This window comes from Colias croceus, chromosome 17, assembly GCF_905220415.1.
Source record: "Colias croceus chromosome 17, ilColCroc2.1".
Classification (NCBI taxonomy): Eukaryota; Metazoa; Arthropoda; class Insecta; order Lepidoptera; family Pieridae; genus Colias; species Colias croceus.
In genome coordinates this window covers 9,081,357-9,091,781 of record NC_059553.1, presented here as the reverse complement: position 1 = coordinate 9,091,781, position 10,425 = coordinate 9,081,357, and the positions used below count along the sequence as shown (strand labels likewise).

The window sequence follows — 10,425 nt, the reverse complement described above, 5'->3', positions numbered from 1 at the left end:
ATGAAGATTCTATTGGTTTGTAATCCTTGTAAAGAAATTGAAAATCCTAAAAAAAATGGAAGACTGTGTCAAAATGTTCATAATATCTCCCCTGGAGAAATCTATCGACCCAATTATTACATAAGAAACGATAATGTATTAAACCATGTTTAATTTTTTTAGATTTTGGTTGCTGTTAGTCTGTCTGGTGGAGAAAAGCTGGATCGAAGCTACCTTCCACCCCCTGGAGCTCATTTATCTGGAGGTGTATTTGAAGATGATAAACTGCAATTGCCAAAGGATAACTACCACAACGATGCATATGAATCAATTGATAGTGAATCTACATTCAATACTACACCTGATGACAGAAATACTATTTATGACGGTAATATACAAGTGGTAACTTCAACACCGGGATCTCTTCATAATACTTATAATAATCCCTCTTCTACAGCAATACCATCGCTTATGTTTACTCAAACTACAAATATTCCTGTAGAATATAGAACTAGCACTCCAAAAACACCAACAAGTTATCAATACAACCATGAGTTACATGAGCCTGTCGTAATCTCAAATCCTAGGATGAGCATTCAAGATGTAATTCAATCTGTCTCCATTCCCAAAGCTGCATCTAAAGTAACAAAAGTAATTTCTATGCATTCAAATGAATCTACTAGTACTGACCTGGATAAAGAAATAGAACCATCTAAGATGATTAATAGCATGGAAAAGGGTTTTATTGAGAAAATACCTCACGACTACGATATTTCCTCCACGCAAAAAATGCCCTTTTCTGCCATTGGTAAAGATTCTTTGAAATCGATGGTCTTTCCCATACAAACATCACAGGGAATTGATACTTCTGTGAAATATCCAGCAAGACTCCGAGATGCAATTGACAAAAATGCAATAACATTTAACTATGAAAACAATTACATACCAGGAGGTTTTTCATATAGCTTTGATACATCGAATGGCATTCATGCTGATGAAAGCGGAACAGCTGACAATGGAGTAAAAGCAAAAGGATCGTATTCGTATATCGGTGATGACGGTATGGTATATAAAATAGAATATACTGCTGATGAGAATGGATTTCAACCTCGAGGCAATCATTTACCAACTTCACCACCTATACCTAAGGAAATTCAAAGAGTTATTGAACAGGCGTATAAAAATAAAGCAGCTGGAAAATTTGATGATGGTAAGATAGTTTTTTATTAATTGTTCTTCTTGAAGGGAAACTTCTTTAAGCGCATTGAGAGTAAAATTTCAAGGTCGCGTCACGGCAATACTGTCACGTCATTGAATAAGGCGACGATTTCGGTATCTTTGAATCTTGCCAAAGAAGTTTCACTTCTGACACGTGTGTTCGGCACACGCTCTTTTTTGTTGTATGTTTTATAACTCACAATTTATTATCTTCTAGGGTCTTACGATGATAAAAAGTATGGTTACAAGAAATACATGCCTCGTTTGACACACAAAGCAAAAGGCTCTAAAATTGGTAATTCACCACAAAAAGATATGGATACAGAATATGGTAAAAGACGTCTACAAATTAGTACTGAACGAAATCCGACATATGAAGATGGTAATAACGCATATTCTGGTAATCCAATACATGAGACGAGTCAAAATTACAACTATGAAACTTCTACTCCTTCTTTGACGTCCAACACTGTTTCAAGCCCTGATGGCTATAAAAACACAATTTCTCCTGTTAAATCAACCTATGTTACGCCTGCTACGTTCGTGACAAGATTATATACTTCTAGAATTTTAGCAGATTCGGATGAATCAAACACACCCAAAGATGATATCTATAAGTCAACTACAAGCGAATATTTTACAACACCAGTTACAACAACATTGCTTACAGGAACCGAGAGCTATATATCTGAATTCCCTGATAGATCTCCTACTGAAGGGAACTCATTTAGAGAAGATTTCAGTGGTCCAAATCAAAATCAAAATTTTGATCCCAATACGGGATATTACTATTAATTAATAATAAAGTATCGAGAATTATAATTTATTTTGTTTACTGTAATCTTAATACATATTATTCATTGTTGTTGAATCAAATATAAATACTTTCTATGACAACATGAGCTTTTCTTTTCCTATCCTATTAAATCTCCGACCTTTCGGTGAGCTTTTCCTAAACACGTTTTTTTCCATTTGCATGCACTTCTAAAAATTAAATCGTTTATACTTATAGATGCAAATTTATTAATGTTTTAGGGAAATAGACTTATTATTAGAAAACTTTACCTTACCATAGTAACATTACCTTACCTTTCAATGAATTTTTCGTAACTAAATTTCAGGATTTGTGTGTAAAATATACGTAGATTTAAATTTGATGGAAATTATTAACAACTCCATCTAGTGAATGATACAAATATCGATTGATAATGTTCCAATATCGATCGGTACTATTTAGTTACCTTATAGAGAGCGTAAAATCGCTTCCAACGACCAAAAGATGGCGCTGAACTAAATTTATGTAAAAGCTCTTTGCTTAGTGCAACTTACGCTTTAACATTTTAATTAATATTATGATACTAGCTTTCCACCCGCGGCATCGCCTGCGCAGTCAAAGTAAAACTCGCATAGTTCCCGTTCCCGTGGGATTTCCGGGATAAAACCTATCCTATGTCCTTTCTCGGGTATCAAAATATCTCTATACCAAATTTCATGCAAATTGGTTCAGTAGTTTAGGCGTGATTGAGTAACAGACAGAGTTACTTTCGCATTTATAATATTAGTATGGATTGTGACGATGCCAAAAATAGTCTTTGTTTTTTATGAATGCAATGCGATTTAAAATTCTTTAGAAGTCTTCGACAAAAGTAGTAGTCTTCCTAATGTAATATAGGAAGAATTCTAATTTGGTTAGGTATAGACTTATAGTCATAATAATATTATAAATATTTATCGTTCCATAGTTGCCTTATATGTTATTTATTTTGTCTGGTAGGTAATTATTGAAGTGAAAAATAAAATATAACAGAAATGGGAAAAATATATAATCTATTTAACTATATATTTATACCATTATAAATGTACCTAATACGTGTAAAACAAAAACTTTACTGCTTTAATTTTCATTTTAATTCATAGCATATTAATTTATTTTTAATTAGGAATGCGAAGTCTCTCATCAATGTTTCGTTCTTGCAAACTAAAAAAAATAAAATTTGAATACCTAAGGGCCGATTTATCAATCCTTGGTTATAATTAATTATCCGTCCAATAAAGTATTACACGAACATTTTAAAATGTCACTTGTAAACTGTCAAATACGGACAATTAGAATACATTTTTGAAATGGTAGTTTAATACGTCGATGAATAAGTTTTAGCCAAGGATTGAAAAATCAGCCCTTAGACTTGTCTTTCTCAATTTTATTTTTATTTTAGTCTCATAGATATCTATCAATCATTTCTATGATATCTAACAATTTTTAAATAGATTACGTAACCAACATCCTGTATAATACAGAACTTCACTTTTTTACAAACACTCGAGCAATTAGATTAGATCACTACTTGTGTGTGATTCGATAAAAAACTATATTATTAAGGTTACTTGTTTCTATAATTAAGTAGTTTATTTTTTATTTACAGACACAGTTCTTCTGATTGAGATGTTGAAGTTCCTATTTTTTTCAAACACTACTGCTTTAATATGACAATAATATTTTATTCATGGAGAAAAATCATATTTGTGAATCTATAGATACATTAAATAATATAAAGTTAATGGGCTTGTTTGAATACGCTAATTTCAGAAACTACTGGACAAACATTTAAACTTTCAAAAATTCTTTCACCGTTGGATGTATACGTTACGATAATTATGAGTATGTGTTTTAGTTTTTATATTTATCACAGGTGATGCTGGGGCGGAAAGCTAGTAATGAAATAAAAGACTTAGCCAGTTATAATGTGTTCATCATAAAATTTATACCATCGTTCCCAAAAAATCACAGTAAACTGGGAACGCAGCAATGAATCACATTTTAGATCCGTTCAATCTTATTAATCTCAATAATAACCACATAATCAAATAAGAACACCATGTTCTAATTTTTCAAATCAAAAATGCTACGAAGCGTTAACATTATATGTATGACAGTAACAATAATCAAAACGTATTTAAGGAAATACCAAGGTCTATCGATTGTGGTATAATAAATGTATTGTTACCCAAATGGGTACATCAGGGTACTTGACCTATCCGCTTTGTGCTTAAGGAATTTGGACTGAATACCGCGAATCAGTTGTAGAAGGTTATAAAGAACATGACTTCCATGTTTGTGACATAACATTAAAATATGTTCTTCATTTTTGTATTTGAAATGCCATTAAACAACGTCTACAACAAGTTATTATAAAACCGACAAAGCAATGTAAATGTTTTTATTGTTATAACAATTATTTACTGGGCGGTACGAAGTTTGTCGGGTCAGCTAGTTTAATATATTAAATTTTAGACAACTACATACAGGCACTACTAGTGGCTTAGAAAACTACGAACACTTTTTAGAATCAATCGAGCTTTTTACAAAGCTTACGACAGTACCTAATTTCTGTTATTTTTAATCCTATCTGAATTTAACGAGAAATATCTTATAACGTCTATCCATCTCCATCTTCGAAATCCGTTAAGCGGTTTATGTGTCATCGAAAGGCAACAAGCAGACAGTTTACTACTGAGAATTCTCGGAAAATTAAAAGTTAATTCTAAATGAAAAATCATAAGAAAATCTGAACATGAAAACATAACGGTAGTTTGAAAGTTAAACTACTTCAATTTAAAGTTAAATTATGTTTCAAAATTAAATTTTATGACATATTTTATTACTGTTGTCGTCCTTAATATATTAATTATCGTTTATAGTAAAATTACCTAAAATATTGACAACGTTACGAAAACGTTTGGTATTTACAATTTTACACATCATGTGAGAACAAAGGGCTATAAAGAAATAATGGTGTCCTAGGTGATCTGATAGTTCAAATACTAATACTATAATAACACCTAACTACAGATTAAGCTTATCAAAAGTCGTGGCATGAGTGCAAAACGCCATGAATTTGTAGGTCATTATATTCTAGATTTTCTGTTAACATAAATCTATACATATAATAAAATCGTAGGAAAGTCAAAACTGTACATTGAATATTTTTTTAAAAGAATACATAATCCATGATCTATAATCGATATAGAAGCCAAAAACATAGTTTTTAGAATTTTTGTCTGTTTGTCTGTTTGTCGGTTTGTCTGTTTGTCTGTTTGTCTGTATGTTTGTCCGAGCTAATCTCGAAAAGTACCGCATAGATTGACTTCAAATTTTGCATGAATATTACTAACAGGTCGGGTGAGGCTTTTATATACACATTATCATGCTATCACCTCCGGGGGAGGAGCTGTGAACCTTTATTTTTCTAACGTATTCCGTTTATTACACAGCGTACAATCTAAAGACTCATGTTTAAATGTTGTTTTTGGGTAAGCCACGCTATTATCTAGCTTTACACTATAAAAACTACGTCATTTACGTAATTTTGGCAGAGAAACAGTTTAATGAATCTTAGTAGTATAAAGACAAATTTAAAACAGCGCCATCTATGAGACTTCATTAAAATCAAATCAATTTACATATTTAACGCTTCTTGCAAATTTATAATTAAGAATTAAATAATATGATGTTGGTGGGGTTTTTAATTGTACTTATTTATTTAACTTTTTAACCCATGTCTTCCCAGAGTCCACTTCAGGTGCTTATATTTTGTGACTTATATGATGTGAATATACTAAATAAAATTTTACAAGTGAGGGTAGATGTTTATTATTTGATGTCAAACAAGACACCATTAACAGTTAATTGTGACATTTTAAAAAATCCTTCTTGCGTTCCCACAAAAGGTAAAATGTGGCTTTTATATTTATTCTTTATACATAATTAATTATATAGTTAGACTCATGTTTTTAATTAGAATTGAAGTTACGACAAAATAAGAAAATGATGAAATTTTATTTTTATGTATAACTTTTACAAGACTATATTATACGCCCAAAGAAGGTCACTTAAGTTCTTGATAGAATTTTATTTGTTAGTAGCTTTTTAATAAAATAAGGTAAAGTAATCTTTTCATTTTTTTTATTTACAGATTCAATGTTCATAAAAAATTAACGATTTGCGTGAGGATGTAGTAGAAATAAGTATCCTGGCGCGTGGTCAATTGTTGACTAAAGTTAATTTCCAACGTATGGTACAATCATTGGAAGAATCTTGGGTAATTTTAGAGGATATTTTTCGGGAATGAGAAAAGGGGCAGCCAACCACGTATCAGCGTGCGTGCGTGAGAATCTACGTTTTAGTACCAAAAAAAATGTTATTTTGCAACGTAAATATTGCACTCACAACTACTGTACAAGTATGATTTTTATTCGTGCTTTACTGTTGTTTTATTATCGTTATGGCTTTCGCGGTACAGATAGTACTGGGATCAGAGTACATATTATTTATCAATTTAATATACGTACCACACCAAGTAAAATATTTACAATCATACCAAATGGATTAACACGGTATGTACATAAGGCGGTCTTATCGCTTACTAGCGATCTCTTCCAGACTGCCCAAGGTAAGAGATAAAGAATTATACTCATGATCCAGCAATTTTCAACCGAAAAAGAAGTTTTTCTGTAATTGGTAGTTGTTTCATTTATTTATTTTAAAAACCTAATTTTACTTTTACATTTGCCCATTTGCATTACATTCAGCTTCCATAAAACTTATAAAAATTTTATGTTTATCTCTGTCTAATATAACTACTCTTTTTTAGATATAAATAACAAAAACAACTTTTTTATTAAAATTTAGTACCTTGGGAAGATATTATCTATGTGTTAATAGAACAATACATAAAGGAAGTTATGTTACGATTTTATACAATGAAAATATGTAAAAAAATATTAGCAGGTGTAATTATTAAATTGATCCCGAACCCAAAACTGTAGTTAATTTTTTTGTCATTTAGTGTTTAATTCATGTCAATTGGTTCATTAATAAAAAAAAATTATGATCATTTAAATAATCACGGCGAACATTTGCTAAGGCATTCATGTACAAGGTGTAATCGTTCAGTGTGCACAGGCGATTTTTTTTTTGTAAGTATTACAGATAACAAAAAACTTTAAACTGATATCGAAAGTACTTAACCTAATAATGGCCGTAATCATTTTTTTTTAAATAAATCGAGAAATATCAAAAAATATATCTTTAAACCCTTACATTAAGTACATATGAAATATGAATATCCCTTAAACATTTAATATGAAAGATTTTAGCTTTCTTTTTCTTTTTTTGGTTGTCTGCTTTAATTACTTCGCAAATTTGAAGTGGCATTTTCCACGCTTTTCCCGGACATTTTCACGCATTTTCCGGATATTTTCCGGACATTTTCCGGGCAATTCCTCACGCATTTTCCGGGGATTTTCCAGGCATTTTCCACGCTTTTCCCGGATATTTTCCAGACATTTCCCAGACATTTTCCGGAGATTTTCCAGGCACTTTCCACGCTTTTCCCAGACATTTTTACGCATTTTCCGGATATTTTCCGCATATTTTCCGGGTATTTCCCGGACATTTTCACACATTTTCCGGGGGATTTCCCAGATATTTTACAGGCATTTTCCGGATATCCCCAGATTTCCGGAAAGTACGTAAGTTTTTTAGCTTAGATTAGTAATAAATTCTATTAACAATTCTATGAATTGTTAATGGTAGTACGTGTTTACTAAATAATTGTATGTAAAGTAGTAACTACTATGCAGTCGCTATTCCACGCGGACGAAGTCGCGGGCACAGCTAGTCTTATAATATAAAGTGCATAAAAACAATTTTTAATTCAATCTTATATACCTAATTTTATAATTCAAATTTGAAAGAAAATATAGATAGATAAAATTGATTTTTTAATTAACCAAATCTCAGTCATTAAGTGTAAAATTATTATTTATTTTTTCATATATTAGTCAGTATTAGTCTGGGATTTATTGTTACTACTGGCATGATAAATTAATTGTTGCCTATTTGTAAATGAAAAAAAAAAAGAACATTCCAAAAATGTATCTGAAATCAGAGCTGAGAATCTTTTGAGTCATTAAAATCGTTTGGTTAATCATATAAAATTGGCAGTAACAAGGACAAATTAAATGAAACTAATCGATTTACCGTTAAATGTTCAGAATTCAGAACTTATGTCTTTTTTGTCGATAATTCAAGGTATCAATTTATCTGCCTTTAAATGGTTTAAAACTACATCGATGACGTGATCTTCTTTCTGCCTTTGATTTGAAGGTTTTTATAAAGTTACTTCAACCCAGTCCCTTATTATTCCTTACTCATCGGATATTTAAGCATGATTTTTAAGAATTTCAGTTTAGTAGATACATTCCTCATTCCAAATTGTTTCGGAATAGAAACAAAAAAATACAAAAATGTCCTTGTGTGGATAAAATATAAATTCCCGTGATATCCCTCTCTTTCCTTTTTGAGGACAGCAACACATCCTCTTCCCAGTGGAGTGGATGCTTATGGGCGGCGTGTTTCGCTTAACACCAGGCGACGCGTCTGCTCGTTTGCTATCCTATAGCATAAAAAAATGTGCCATTAAATAAACGTTTCTTTCTTCTTCTTTTTTCTTCTTCTTCCATTCATTAATTTCTCGTGATGAAAAACGAAACGGCTTTTCTAGCTCCAAGATCAACACTAGTATTATAACTGTGCTTTACACACGCTGCTTCGCTCTAAAACACTTTATTATCTCCGTGACACTCATTGAAACTTAAATTGCTCTACATCATTCGATAATGAAGTCTATCTGGGACCAAATTCGCTGTGAAATATGTATTAAGAATCAGTGTAAAATGTAAAATCCATGAATCGTGTAATAAAACCGAATGTAAATGGACGAGTATATTAAACAAACATATTTAATTAATTTGGTACTATTATACTTCGAAACATCTTTCCAATAGTAAAGGTGCTTTACCAAGTTTTAGCTTTTTATCTCGTACTACGTAAATTTGGATAAGCTTCCATAATATGGAAGATAATGCAGTGTGCAGTTTTTTCTATCAGTTTAGTTTAAAATTCAATCAAATTAAAACCTAATAAATACCACGATGCATCTAAACAATATGCGTTTATATTATGCATGTCAACACTACTGCATTTGGTAACAGACGACCTTTCTGATATGGCAATACTATTACAGTTTTACCTAATCAGAGTAAAGATGTCTTCATTAATAAATCATGAGCTACATGTATGGATGTTTGATGTGAACTTGTTCATTACAGTCTCCTAATTACCCAGTTTAATGCATTTTATGCAAATTAGGTTATTTCAAGAAGATTGTGTATGTTTGTGTTGATTTTGATTCAAAATCAATGCAGACTTGATGAACGATTTTTTCTTTTTATAGCGGCTATTTAGATATACCTAACATATTTTATCTAAGGCCTGTGAAACTTGCATCAAAGGTCTTAACCCGAATGGCTTCAACAATTTTGTTTCCGTTTTTAAACCCAATAGATAAGAAATTTTGAAAAAAATAATGGCTTATTTAACCTTTGTTTTTCAATTTATTTCCATAGCCGTGAAAACTCTCGCATAATAAATTAGTTGCATGCATGCAACTACTGAACCGATTACAATGAAATTAAGCACACATATAGAGGGTAACTTGGATTAACACATAGGATAGTTTTTATCCCGGAAATCCCACGGGAACGGGAACTTTGCGGGTTTTTCTTTAAAAATGCGGGCGAAGCCGCGGGCGGAAAGCTAGTCAGGAATAATAATAACTTACAATTAATGCAGACTGCCGTCAAGATGAAGCTTTTTATTATGTATGTATGTCAATCTTTATTGCAATAGATGGTGATCATTAAATAGATAATTAATTTTAATGGAAATTAGTTTAATAGTGCAGTAATTTCAATTAAACAAATTAAATCATACATCATCATGCTTTTTTTGTACCTAATTATTTTTATGTTAGATAGAAAATTGATGTCGTCTAGATTTTGACCTTTTCGGTCGACATTTTTTGTGGAAAAGATTTATTTTATTTTTATATCTCAAAACTTAACGCATCTATAATCAATCCAAATAGCTGCTAGACACATCTTGACCTGCATTTTAACTCGATGATTAAGCTGATTGAAGCCTGATGAAAGTAAGAGGTCAGATTGCTATAACATAAGTGCGCGTGGGACGATGTACGTTGCTACAACGTTGCGTCCAGCAATTTGGTTGTAATTATGTTGTTACCTTTTTTGTTGACTGTAGGTACACAACGGACTTGATAATGCGTTTGCGATCGCACATTCATTAGCTAATTGAAAGTTGCA

At 31.4% G+C, this 10,425-nt stretch overlaps 1 protein-coding gene across 1 annotated transcript; it reads left to right on the top strand.

The window, feature by feature from the left end:
- On the top strand, positions 1–1,992 carry LOC123699324. The gene is made up of 3 exons (XM_045646251.1): positions 1–15; positions 163–1,189; positions 1,415–1,992. Exons 1-3 carry the CDS (start codon positions 1–3, stop codon positions 1,990–1,992), a joined length of 1,620 nt encoding a protein of 539 aa, XP_045502207.1.
- Positions 1,993–10,425: the final 8,433 nt, after the last annotated feature.